Source organism: Dendrobates tinctorius, unplaced genomic scaffold (assembly GCF_039654945.1).
Source record: "Dendrobates tinctorius isolate UK_male_01 unplaced genomic scaffold, ASM3965494v1 ptg000020l, whole genome shotgun sequence".
NCBI lineage: Eukaryota > Metazoa > Chordata > Amphibia > Anura > Dendrobatidae > Dendrobates > Dendrobates tinctorius.
In genome coordinates this window covers 1,528,769-1,542,968 of record NW_027361688.1, presented here as the reverse complement: position 1 = coordinate 1,542,968, position 14,200 = coordinate 1,528,769, and the positions used below count along the sequence as shown (strand labels likewise).

Below are 14,200 nucleotides of genomic sequence, written 5' to 3'. Positions count from 1 at the left end.
AATGGCATTCCGCACATGCTGTGCTAATGCTGCGTATTTGTCCGCGGCAGAATCGCATTGCGGAAAAATACGCAGCATGCTCATTCTTTTTTGCGGAATCGCGGGGATTCCGCACACATAGGAAAGCATTATTCCGCTTACTTTCCGCATGTGCCTGTGCCCACCATGCGCAAAGTAAGCGGAAAATGTGCGGATGGTACCAGTGGTCTGGAGGAGAGGAGACTGTCCTCCAGGCCCTGGGTACCATATCCCTGTTAAAAAAAGAATTCAAATAAAAAACATTAATATTCTCACCTTCTGGCGTCCCCAGGCCTCAGCGATGCTCCTGCCAACTTCCGTTTCCAGCGAAGCCTTGCGTCAATGACCAGTGATGACGTAGCGGTCTCGCGTGATGCTACGTCATCTGGGCTCATTATCGCAAGGCATCACTGGGAACGGGACTTGCCGGGAGCATCACTGAGGCCTGGGAACGCTGCGGGGGACTCCGGAAAGTGAGAATATCACGATTTTTTTTTATTATTATTTCAACATTAGATCTATTTACTACTGATGCCGCATAGGCAGCCTTAATAGTAAAAAGTTGGTCACACTCGTCAAACACTATGTTTGACGAGTGTGACCAACTTGTCAATCAGTTTTCCAAGTGATGCTACAGATCGCTTGGAAAACGCTAGCATTCTGCAAGCTAATAACGCTTGCAAAACGCTAGTTTTTCGCGGGAATTCCGCATGCAGATTTCCCACGAATTTCCTGCGGCATGGAGTTACGGAATTGCCGCAGAAATATCCGCGGCAATTCCGCACATGTGCACAGGAGCAGAGAGAGTGAGAGGAGGTTGGAGAGGGAGCATGTAGGGCTTATGTTGTGCTTTAGAAGGAGGGATCTAAGGTTTAGAAGCAGGTCTGCAGATGAGGTCAAGCGAGGGGGAAGAGGATGCTGCTGCGGCCATAGTGGTGATAGTGGTGTTTTGCAAGAAACAGACTTGATAAACGAGGAGGGGGTGTCGCATTGTATGTTAGAAATGCGTATATCTGCACAGAGATTGAAGCTTCAGAGACTGGGAGTTCTGTGGAAACTGTTTGGGTAAGAATACAAGGACAGAACAATGGAAAGGACACCATTGTAGGCATTTACTACAGGCCGCCTGTGCAAGCTGAAGATATGGATGAACTCTTTATGCATCAAATGGCCAAGTTCTCCAAAAAATATGACATAGTTGTCATGGGAGATTTCAACTATCCATACATTTGTTGGGAATCTCTCTCAGGCAAAACTAACAGGTCAAGGAAATTCTTATCTTCTCTTGCTGACAACTTTATCTTCCAAAAGGTAGGGGAGAAAACAAGGGGAACTGCTACCTTGGATCTAATCCTTATAAACAGGGAGAAAATGGTTGAGGAGGTAAAAGTGGCTGGGACCCTAGGAGGTAGCGACCATGCTATTTTAGAATTTTGGATAACTAGAGGCGGAAGACCTGTGAAGACTCAGACGTCAAGGTTAGATTTCAGAAAGGCAGATTTTAAGGGATTCAGAAAGAGAATTGGAGGGATCCAATGGCTGGATATCCTTAAAGACAAAAATGTCCAGGAAGGATGGGAAATCTTGAAAAATGAAATTCTCAAAGCACAATTGTTAACAATTCCAAAAAGAGGGAAGAATAGGAAGCATTTAAGGAAACCAGGATGGATGAACACAGAACTTAAGCACATGCTAAAAAGGAAGAAAAAAATGTTTATAAAATGGAAAGAGGGAGGCATATCTAAAGAAGAATATAATGCTGTCTGCAGAACCTGCAGGGCACAAATCAGATTATCTAAAGCTGAAAATGAATTGAGGCTTGCAAGAGATGTCAAAAGCAATAATAAAGGATTTTGGGGATATGTCAAAAGTAAAAGAAAAGTCAAAGATGCTATAGGATTTTTACAGGATGAAAATGATGAAATGGTAAGACAGGATGTTGAGAAGGCTGAACTTTTAAATTCCTATTTTGCATCTGTTTTCTCTCAGAAAGGAAATGTAACATCAACTGTTATTCACTGTCCTATTAAGGGAATAGAAGAATCCAGGATATCTATAAACAGAAAGATAGTGAGGAAACACTTAGCTAACCTAAATGAATTCAAGTCTCCAGGTCCAGATGAATTACACCCCAGAGTACTGAAGGAGATAGCAGAAGAAATTTTTGAACCCCTCTCCATAATCTTTGAAAATTCTTGGAGAACAGGAGAAGTGCCAGAAGACTGGAGAAGAGCAAATGTTGTTCCTATCTTCAAAAAGGGGAAGAAGGTGGACCCAGGCAACTATAGGCCGGTGAGTCTGACTTCTATACCAGGAAAGATCTTTGAACAAATTATTAAACAACATGTATGTCAATACCTGGATAAGAATGAAGTGATTAAACAGAGTCAGCATGGGTTTGTAACTAATAAGTCATGTCAGACTAATTTAATTTCCTTCTATGATGGTATTACTGATTGGGTGGATCAAGGAAATGCTGTAGATATAGTATATCTTGACTTCAGCAAAGCATTTGACAAAGTCTCTCATACAATCCTTATTGAAAAAATGACTAAGTATGGAATGGACAAGACAACTGTTAGGTGGATTCATAACTGGCTTAGTGATCGGACCCAAAGAGTGGTCGTAAATGGCTGCACATCCAGTTGGAAGAATGTCTCAAGTGGGGTACCACAGGGCTCTGTCCTGGGCCCTGTATTGTTCAACATCTTTATCAACGATTTAGATGAAGGAATTGAGGGTAAACTGATTAAATTTGCTGATGACACAAAGCTAGGAGGGATAGCTAATACTAGAGAAGAGAGAGAGAGGATTCATAAAGATTTAAATAAACTGGAGAAGTGGGCAGCAACTAGCAGAATGGTTTTTAACAGGGAGAAATGCAAAGTACTACATCTGGGCAATAAAAATGAAAAAAGCATATATAGAATGGGAGGAATAGGGCTAAGTGACAGCACATGTGAAAAAGACTTGGGTATACTAATAGATCACAGACTGAATATGAGTCAACAGTGTGATGCAGCAGCAAAAAAGGCAAATGCAATTCTAGGATGTATTAACAGAAGCATACAGTCTAGATCACGTGAAGTAATTATTTCCCTCTACTCCTCTTTGGTCAGACCTCATCTGGAATATTGTGTCCAATTTTGGGCACCACATTTTAAAAAAGACATCAACAAACTGGAGCAAGTTCAGAAAAGAGCGACCAGAATGGTGACCGGTCTGCAAACCCTGTCTTATGAGGAAAGGTTGCAGGATTTGGGAATGTTTAGTTTGCAAAAGAGAAGACTGAGAGGAGACTTAATAGCTGTCTACAAATATCTAAAGGGCTGTCACATTGTAGAAGGATCAACTTTATTCTCATTTGCACAAGGAAAGACTAGAAGCAATGGGATGAAGCTGAATGGGAGGAGACACAGATTAGATATTAGAAAAAACTTTTTGACAGTTAGAGTGATCAATGAGTGGAACAGGCTGCCACGAGAAGTGGTGAGTTCTCCTTCAATGGAAGTCTTCAAACAGAGGCTGGACAGACATCTAACTTGGATGATTTAGCGAATCCTGCTTTGAGCAGGGGGTTGGACCAGATGGCCCAGGAGGTCCCTTCCAACTCTACCATTCTATGATTCTATGATTCTATGAACCATGCGGAGGCAGATGTTACAGGTTCAGTGCAATTATCACACACCAGATATCATGGAAAAGAACTATGGAATGTCTGGAATATCTGTCCGCAGGTGTCAGTGACTCCGCGCCACACAGATGCACAGCGGTTATCAGAAGTAAAGGTTATATAGCTGAATATTAGTGCAGAAAGGCGACATCTGGAAACAAACTTCGGTTTATACTGTAACGTTTCCAGTTTGTGAATGAATCTGCAGACACTGCTGGTTGTTTGAGCAGCTGATAATTCCTTTTTACTCTAAAAATGTCTATTTTGTTGATGCTTTCATTCAGAACTGAGTGTGTGGCTCCCAGCGCCTCTGTATATATGGAGATAAATGCTATTATGAGGAGTCCGCTTCTTCTCAGTTCTGTTAATCACACTGCTATTATTATACACATAATGTAAATTTCTGGTTATCTAGAGAGGTAAACAGAAGAATTGCAGGTATTCAGGGTGGTCCTGACAAGCACAATGGATGTGGCCTGTGGGAATACAGAGGACAGAACTTGTTCTTCAAGGTTGGGGGATGCAGGGAGAAAAGTCCATGTACATGGCTACTTCAGGGAACAAGATGGAGACAACATGGTTTCCTTCACAATCCTGTTCATCCAGTGCTGTATACACAGATTGTGCTGTTGATGCCTCTATGCTTTCCACCCCCATATTGTACTGCTTACCCCCATATAGCGCTGTATAATCCTGATATGCTGTTCTGCCCCAAATAGCGTAGTATACCGCCACATAGCCCTGTATACCGACACATGATGTAGTTTACCCTCCATGTAGTGCTGTATAACCCCTAAAAATATAAACTATCACCCCATATATATGGTTCACTCACCACTACCAGATATTTAAAGGGGTATTCCCAGCTCCAAGATACTATCCAATATGGAGAAGGTAGAATAATAATAGCAAATACCTGAAATTAGAAATATAGTATAGTTTTTCGGATTTGCTGTCTCTTTCCTCATGTGCAATCATTGCAGGACCTTTCGTGTCCATGTTACATAGTTGCTAGTGTTGGTAATCATGGATATCTAAGGTCCTGCAATAATTGCACACGAGGAAACAGAAATAGTAAATCAGAAGAACTATACTACGTTTCTAATTGGAGGTATTTGCTAATATAGGATCTTGGAGATGGAACTACCCCTGTAATCACAGCTCCCAGCCTGACAAGAGCAGATCCACCGCCGCCATCCTGACACCACGTTACAGAAAACAAAGAGCAGAAGAAACCATCAGCCCATGTGCACAGCCAATCAGCACTCAGTAGGGCTATGGCTCCGCCCACAGGCAGCACCAGATTACTCCCCCCCAGGCCCACAGTGTTAACCCATTAGTGTCTGCAATGTATCCAGCTGCAGCAGCACAGGACTATCAGCAGCCCCTTCCCCCTCTCCCTCCCCAGGAGCTGTAGCTTCTCCTCAGAAGATGTGGGTGGCTCTTAAAAGAGCCTTTGGGTTGTCAGGATAGAGAAGAGAATACAATTAACCTCCGAAACCGTAGAGAGTGCGGCCCTGGCGCTTGAGCGCGTACACCACGTCCATGGCGGTGACGGTCTTCCTCTTGGCGTGTTCAGTGTAGGTGACGGCGTCACGGATCACGTTCTCCAGGAAGACTTTCAGGACGCCGCGGGTCTCCTCATAGATGAGGCCGGAGATGCGCTTCACTCCTCCCCTGCGAGCGAGGCGGCGGATGGCAGGCTTGGTGATGCCCTGGATGTTATCACGGAGAACCTTCCTGTGCCGCTTGGCGCCGCCCTTTCCCAGACCTTTCCCTCCTTTACCGCGACCAGACATCTTCCAGGTAGTCAGCAGAAATCTATGACTGAGGAGTGCACAGTCCGCCTTTATATAGTCTGTGAGCGGACCAGAAAGAGAACTGCAGCGATGACGCGTTTCCTGGGCAGGGATGGAAAGTAATTTGCATTATCAGCTCCGCCCCTTCCTCTGCTGATTGGCCAAGCACAGATCTGTTAGTGATTTTGATTTTCCCGCTCATTGTTTTGTTCTTTTCCGCTTCTACAGGGATGACACTAAAAATAGTGAGAAACCTGATTCCTCTCCGTGGTGACATCCTGCTCGGTGTAATTACAATGTGAGAGCCGGACCTGCTATATTCTCTCCATCCTTAGAGTAATGTATAACCCCCCCATATACTGCTGTATACCTGTAATATACCACTATATTTCTCCATGTAGTGCTATAAACCCCCATGTTGTGCTCTGCTCATTTATGTCAGTGACAGGTTCTGCTGCGATAAACAAGTGATCGGCTTCTCAATGACAATGTGAGATTCAGACCTAGAAATAGATCAATAGAGCAGCTCCTCAGCAGTCAGGTTCAGAGGTCTCCCTGCTGGCCTGGAGTGGGAAATGTGTTGTGTGTTGGTTTCACTGCTAGAGAGATCCTTCGTTGCTCCCAAGCTTGACAACACACTCCCTAGGAGGAAGGCAATGCCACAGTGGCGACCGTACTCTTGGGGACACCACAAGTGCACTGAGGCCTAGCCACTGCTGGATGATGCTGCTGGTACATTGACCCAGACCATTACATTCCCCTCGCACTCTACACAGCCAGAATCTGACCCAGAGGAAACTCAGGTTCCCCTTCCCGCATACTATACCACCTTACACGGTGACAAAGAGGAAGGTGCAGATGAAAGTGCAGGTTTCTTGAGCAGGTGGGGGGCATATTCATGGGCGATAGCACTGGCACAGGGCACCGCATAGTACGAAAAAGTGTCTCTGCCGGTGCAGTGAGATGGAAGATGGGGACGACAAGGAGTTCAGAGTAGTGCAGGGATTCCCTAGCAAGGAGACTTATGTAATTGTTTTCAATGTTGGGACAGCAATTTTTGGGGAGCACTATACTCTGGTGAATGTTATATGGGGCCCACCATACACTGGAACATTCCAAAGGTGGACATCAGACACTGGAGCAGCATTTACAGGGCCCATTATACACTAGAGCAGTAGAAATGGGGCCCATTATGTATGGAGCATTATTTGGGCCCATAACACAGTGGAGCTTCATCCATTGGGACCAACATATACTGTAGCATTATGTGGAGCTCATCATATACGGTTTGAAACATTATATGGGAATAGAAAAATATTCAGGATTGAGAGTCCTCAGTAGTTGATACCTTTTAATGGCTAACTGAAAAGATGGTAATACATTGCAAGCTTTCGAGACTACTCAGGTCTCTTCATCAGGCTAGACTAATACAAAATCTGAAGTCACAGATTTAAGCACAATACAGCCTAGAAAAAATGCAATAGATAAGACAAGTGACGTGAAGCAGAACTATCAATATGGGAGAGGGAGAAACATAAATATAAACATTGGACCAGTTCATAGATAAGGAGTCTGGATGTTTTATGGTCCTCTGATTGGGGTCTAGTTCTGTGTTGCCCCGCAAGGTTTTAAAAGGAAATTCGTTAAGTGATGTAAAAAGACATAAAGAGACGAGAGAGAGACACGAGTTTGGGAGTACAAATTTATGACGAACTTTGACACTCTCAGTGCTGGAATGAATGTGTCGCATGGATTTATGTCTTTTTACATCACTTAACGAATTTCCTTTTAAAACCTTGCGGGGCAACACAGAACTAGACCCCAATCAGAGGACCATAAAACATCCAGACTCCTTATCTATGAACTGGTCCAATGTTTATATTTATGTTTCTCCCTCTCCCATATTGATAGTTCTGCTTCACGTCACTTGTCTTATCTATTGCATTTTTTCTAGGCTGTATTGTGCATAAATATGTGACTTCAGATTTTGTATTAGTCTAGCCTGATGAAGAGACCTGAGTAGTCTCGAAAGCTTGCAATGTATTACCATCTTTTCAGTTAGCCATTAAAAGGTATCAACTACTGAGGACTCTCAATCCTGAATATTTTTCTATACACTGGCTAACACGGTACAAAGATATACATCTTTCCTGTATCTATATGGGAATAATGATTCCGTATGGAGAAATATATGGGCCTCATTACTCTGTATAGCGCACTAAGCGCTGGCCATAATACTGTATGGCGTTATATACTGTCTGTTTTTGGAGGTATTGGAGAATTTAAAATGGATATCAGTCATGAGATGTAAGAAGTGAAGTATTTTTCATTGTACTATACCGCTATTTCTCTGCCGTATCGGAGCATCATGAGTTGTGGTATGTGTTAAAGGGGCGCTCTTTGGCCCTGGGCCCACGAAAACCTGGAGCCAGCCCCCCCCCACAACTGTAGCCAAATAACCCCCATTTTTCAGTGCGTAACTAGTATTATGAAGTTAATTAAGGTTGACAAGCTTCAGTAACAAGAATTTATGCTTTTGGCATTCAAATGGGCACTGTTGGTGTGTTTCCTGTCCCCCTCTCACTGCCGACTTTAATTCTCCATTGACTTACATTGGGTTTGGTGTTTCGGGACGACCCCGACTTTTCCCTATAGTCGGCCGATTTTGCTCGACCCGACTTTTGGAAAAGTCGGGTTTCATGAAACGAAACTCGACCCTAAAAAACCAAAAGTCGCTCAACACTAGTAAAGAGGTCATGAAGTTTGTTGCAGGTGGAACGCTGTTGAACAGTGCTTCAGAAAGATGGAGTGGGGGTCAACTGGGTGGGTATTAAGGCCTGTTTCACACTTACGTTTTTCCTGTGCGTTGGCAGCCACTAAAATGGCGGATAACGGATCCGTGGGCGATGAAACACCAACGGGAGCCACCGGACCATTGGTTCGCCAGGATCCGCCGATTTCGGAATTTTAAAGGAACCGCGGCTGAAAAGAAAAGATGACTACCGGCGATGTAGCGGTCAGAGGAGGCGAGATCTCGGGCGATGTCGCGGTGAGTGGAGGCGAGATCTCGGGGGATGTCGTGGTGAGTGGAGGAGAGAGAGATTTTTTTTTATCCAGCAGCCAGATTGGATTTAGGGTTAAACATGTAGCAAAAGAGGAAAATACGGATCCGGTCAACAAAAAAACGTTGCATTGTCCGTTCGGTGATCTCAGCGGACGCCAACATTTTGGAGGATCCGCAGAAATACGGATGCAACGGACGATCCTCAGTCAAAATCAGCCGATAATGAAAGTTAATGGGGAAAAAAACGAATCCGCCACGATAAATCCGATAGATCCGGTTTTTTTTGCAAATCGGCGGATTTTGACTGATGGTGACAAACGGATGTGTGAAACAGACCTAAGCTGGAGAGGTTTGGTAGATTTATAGTAGCTGGGGAATAACAGGATGGAAAAATATTAGTAGGTATTTAGTTTTTAAGGTTCAGAATTGGGAGATATGTCACCAGCAGTGAGGAGGAGCAGAGAGAGTGAGAGGAGGTTGGAGAGGGAGCATGTAGGGCTTATGTTGTGCTTTAGAAGGAGGGATCTAAGGTTTAGAAGCAGGTCTGCAGATGAGGTCAAGCGAGGGAGAAGAGGATGCTGCTGCGGCCATAGTGGTGAGGGGAACCATGCGGAGGCAGATGTTACAGGTTCAGTGCAATTATCACACACCAGACATCATGGAAAAGAACTATGGAATGTCTGTCCGCAGGTGTCAGTGACTCCGCGCCACACAGATGCATAGCGGTTATCAGAAGTAAAGGTTATATAGCTGAATATTAGTGCAGAAAGGCGACATCTGGAAACAAACTTCGGTTTATACTGTAACGTTTCCAGTTTGTGAATGAATCTGCAGACACTGCTGGTTGTTTGAGCTGCTGATAATTCCTTTTTACTCTAAAATTGTCTATTTTGTTGATGCTTTCATTCAGAACTGAGTGTGCGGCTCCCAGCGCCTCTGTATATATGGAGATAAATGCTATTATGAGGAGTCCGCTTCTTCTCAGTTCTGTTAATCACACTGCTATTATTATGCACATAATGTAAAATTCTGGTTATCTAGAGAGGTAAACAGAAGAATTGCAGGTATTCAGGGTGGTCCTGACAAGCACAATGGATGTGGCCTGTAGGAATACAGAGTACAGAACTTGTTCTTCAAGGTTGGGGGATGCAGGGAGAAAAGTCCATGTACATGGTTACTACAGGGAACAAGATGGAGACAACATGGTTTCCTTCACAATCCCGTTCATCCAGTGCTGTATACACAGATTGTGCTGTTGATGCCTCTATGCTTTCCACCCCCATATTGTACTGTTTACCCCCATATAGCGCTGTATAATCCTGATATGCTGTTCTGCCCCAGATAGCGTAGTATACCGCCACATAGCTCTGTATACTGACACATGATGTAGTTTACCCCCATGTAGTGCTGTATAACTCCTAAAAAGTATAAACTATCACCCCATACATACAGTGGGGCAAAAAAGTATTTAGTCAGTCAGCAATAGTGCAAGTTCCACCACTTAAAAAGATGAGAAGATGAGAGGCGTCTGTAATTTACATCATAGGTAGACCTAAACTATGGGAGACAAACTGAGAAAAAAAAATCCAGAAAATCACATTGTCTGTCTTTTTTTCATTTTATTTGCATATTATGGTGGAAAATAAGTATTTGGTCAGAAACAAGCAATCAAGATTTCTGGCTCTCACAGACCTGTAACTTCTTCTTTAAGAGTCTCCTCTTTCCTCCACTCATTACCTGTAGTAATGGCACCTGTTTAAACTAGTTATCAGTATAAAAAGACACCTGTGCACACCCTCAAACAGTCTGACTCCAAACTCCACTATGGTGAAGACCAAAGAGCTGTCAAAGGACACCAGAAACAAAATTGTAGCCCTGCACCAGGCTGGGAAGACTGAATCTGCAATAGCCAACCAGCTTGGAGTGAAGAAATCAACTGTGGGAGCAATAATTAGAAAATGGAAGACATACAAGACCACTGATAATCTCCCTCGATCTGGTGCTCCACGCAAAATCCAACCCCGTGGGGTCAGAATGATCACAAGAACGGTGAGCAAAAATCCCAGAACCACGCGGGGGGACCTAGTGAATGAACTGCAGAGAGCTGGGACCAATGTAACAAGGCCTACCATAAGTAACACACTACGCCACCATGGACTCAGATCCTGCAGTGCCAGACGTGTCCCACTGCTTAAGCCTGTACATGTCCGGGCCCGTCTGAAGTTTGCTAGAGAGCATTTGGATGATCCAGAGGAGTTTTGGGAGAATGTCCTATGGTCTGATGAAACCAAACTGGAACTGTTTGGTAGAAACACAACTTGTCGTGTTTGGAGGAAAAAGAATACTGAGTTGCATCCATCAAACACCATACCTACTGTAAAGCATGGTGGTGGAAACATCATGCTTTGGGGCTGTTTCTCTGCAAAGGGGCCATGACGACTGATCCGGGTACATGAAAGAATGAATGGGGCCATGTATCGTGAGATTTTGAGTGCAAACCTCCTTCCATCAGCAAGGGCATTGAAGATGAAACGTGGCTGGGTCTTTCAACATGACAATGATCCAAAGCACACCGCCAGGGCAACGAAGGAGTGGCTTCGTAAGAAGCATTTCAAGGTCCTGGAGTGGCCTAGCCAGTCTCCAGATCTCAACCCTATAGAAAACCTTTGGAGGGAGTTGAAAGTCCGTGTTGCCAAGCGAAAAGCCAAAAACATCACTGCTCTAGAGGAGATCTGCATGGAGGAATGGGCCAACATACCAACAACAGTGTGTGGCAACCTTGTGAAGACTTACAGAAAACGTTTGACCTCTGTCATTGCCAACAAAGGATATATCACAAAGTATTGAGATGAAATTTTGTTTCTGACCAAATACTTATTTTCCACCATAATATGCAAATAAAATGAAAAAAAAACCAGACAATGTGATTTTCTGGATTTTTTTTTTCTCAGTTTGTCTCCCATAGTTGAGGTCTACCTATGATGTAAATTACAGACGCCTCTCATCTTTTTAAGTGGTGGAACTTGCACTATTGCTGACTGACTAAATACTTTTTTGCCCCACTGTATGGTTTACTCACCACTACCAGATATTTAAAGGGGTATTCCCAGCTCCAAGATACTATCCAATATGGAGAAGGTAGAATAATAGCAAATACCTCAAATTAGAAATATAGTATAGTTTTTCAGATTTGCTGTCTCTTTCCTCATGTGCAATCATTGCAGGACCTTAGGTATCCATGTTACTTAGTTCCTAGTGTTGGTAATCATGGATATCTAAGGTTCTGCAATAACTGCACACGAGGAAAGAGAAATAGTAAATCAGAAGAACTATACTACGTTTCTAATTGGAGGTTTTTGCTAATATAGGATCTTGGAGATGATGAAACTACCCCTGTAATCACAGCTCCCAGCCTGACAAGAGCAGATCCACCTCCGCCATCCTGACACCACATGTTACAGAGAACAAAGAGCAGAAGAAACCATCAGCCCATGTGCACAGCCAATCAGCACTCAGTAGGGCTATGGCTCCGCTACAGGCAGCTCCAGATTACTCCCCCCACGACCTCAGTGTTAACCGATTAGTGCCTGCAATGTATCCAGCTGCAGCAGCAGCACAGGCTGCAATCATCCCAGCCCTATCAGCAGCCCCTTCCCCCTCTCCCTCCCCAGGAGCTGTAGCTTCTCCTCAGAAGATGTGGGTGGCTCTTAAAAGAGCCTTTGGGTTGTCAGGATAGAGCAGAGAATACAATTAACCTCCGAAGCCGTAGAGAGTGCGGCCCTGGCGCTTGAGCGCGTACACCACGTCCATGGCGGTGACGGTCTTCCTCTTGGCATGCTCAGTGTAAGTGACGGCGTCACGGATGACGTTCTCCAGGAAGACTTTCAGGACGCCGCGGGTCTCCTCATAGATGAGGCCGGAGATGCGCTTCACTCCTCCCCTGCGAGCGAGACGGCGGATGGCAGGCTTGGTGATGCCCTGGATGTTATCACGGAGAACCTTCCTGTGCCGCTTGGCACCGCCCTTTCCCAGACCTTTCCCTCCTTTACCGCGACCAGACATCTTCCAGGTAGTCAGCAGAAATCTATGACTGACTAGTGCACAGTCCGCCTTTATATAGTCTGAGAGCGGACCAGAAAGAGAACTGCAGCGATGACGCGTTTCCAGGGCAGGGATGGAAAGTAATTTGCATTATCAGCCCCGCCCCTTCCTCTGCTGATTGGCCAATCACAGAAATGTTAGTGATTTTGAATTTCCCGCTCATTGTTTTGTTCTTTTCCACTTCTACAGGGATGACACTAAAAATAGTCAGAAACCTGATTCCTCTCCGCGGTGACATCCTGCTCGGAGTAATTACAATGTGAGAGCCGGACCTGCTATATTCTCTCCATCCATAGAGTAGTGTATAACCGCCATATACTGCTGTATACCTGTAATATACCACTATATTTCTCCATGTAGTGCTATAAACCCCCATATTGTGCTTTATACCCTCCATATTGTGCTCTGCTCATTTAACTCAGTGACAGGTTCTGCTGCGATAAACAAGTGATCGGCTTCTCAATGACAATGTGAGATTCAGACCTAGAAATAGATCAATCTTTGGGATCTTATTGGCCAGGAGCCTCCACCAATCTGCGGAGCAAAGGGTGTGTAATATCAGAGGAACGTCAGTGAGAAAGTGCAGAGAGCTCTGATCAGAATGAGGACAAACTGCTGGAAACATCGCTGACTACAAAGAGCCAACAGCCCATCTCCACCTACTATCAGCAGAACAATGGACACCAGGCCCCAGCGCTCTGGGAGAGAACCGGATTCAATGAGAGAGGAGCAACCGATCATCTATGGCTGCCTGCACCTGCTCCTCCACTGTCAAACTATTCCTGATGTTCCCCATCATTCTACATCTCACTACAACCCTCATCTCCCTCTCCATTTTACTATCCTTTAGTCCCCAACCTCTAATGCCAGATACATTGATCTGATCTCTTCCTCCAGCTAACACACGAGGTGCCAGTAAGTGCAGACACATTCCCCAGGGAGAGGAGCGAGATACAGACACGCAGCCACAGCTCTGCTGTAGACGGGGTGGTGGCTCTTAGAAGAGCCTTTGGGTTGTGGGTGCAGAGCAGAGCAGATCACTTGGCGCTGGTGTACTTGGTGACGGCCTTGGTGCCCTCGGACACGGCGTGCTTGGCCAGCTCTCCGGGCAGCAGCAGGCGCACAGCGGTCTGGATCTCCCGGGAGGTGATGGTGGAGCGCTTGTTGTAGTGAGCCAGGCGGGAGGCTTCCCCTGCAATGCGCTCAAAGATGTCATTGACGAAGGAGTTCATGATGCCCATGGCCTTGGAGGAGATGCCGGTGTCGGGGTGGACCTGCTTCAGCACCTTGTACACATAGATGGCGTAGCTCTCCTTCCTGCTCTTCCTCCGCTTCTTTCCATCCTTCTTCTGAGTCTTGGTCACGGCTTTCTTGGAGCCCTTCTTGGCCGCTGGTGCAGACTTGGCAGGATCAGGCATGATGAGAGCAGAATGTTCTCTTCACTGGAGAGAGAATAATGATCCTGCTCCTCCCAGAGCGGCCGTATTTATAGACCGGCCATGCAAATGAGCAATGCTGTCAGATCGCTGTGCTATTGGGTGAGAA

At 45.0% G+C, this 14,200-nt stretch overlaps 3 protein-coding genes across 3 annotated transcripts; all 3 read right to left on the bottom strand.

Annotated features, from left to right (window-relative positions):
* Window positions 1-5,127: 5,127 nt before the first annotated feature.
* Window positions 5,128-5,498, bottom strand: LOC141083135 (histone H4). The gene has a single exon (XM_073567318.1). It carries the CDS (start codon window positions 5,488-5,490, stop codon window positions 5,179-5,181), a length of 312 nt encoding a protein of 103 aa, XP_073423419.1. The 5' UTR covers window positions 5,491-5,498; the 3' UTR covers window positions 5,128-5,178.
* A 6,755-nt stretch (window positions 5,499-12,253) lies between these two features.
* Window positions 12,254-12,744, bottom strand: LOC141083249 (histone H4). Its single transcript, XM_073567418.1, has one exon. It carries the CDS (start codon window positions 12,614-12,616, stop codon window positions 12,305-12,307), a length of 312 nt encoding a protein of 103 aa, XP_073423519.1. The 5' UTR covers window positions 12,617-12,744; the 3' UTR covers window positions 12,254-12,304.
* An 899-nt stretch (window positions 12,745-13,643) lies between these two features.
* Window positions 13,644-14,129, bottom strand: LOC141083248 (histone H2B 1.1-like). The gene has a single exon (XM_073567417.1). It carries the CDS (start codon window positions 14,071-14,073, stop codon window positions 13,693-13,695), a length of 381 nt encoding a protein of 126 aa, XP_073423518.1. The 5' UTR covers window positions 14,074-14,129; the 3' UTR covers window positions 13,644-13,692.
* Window positions 14,130-14,200: the final 71 nt, after the last annotated feature.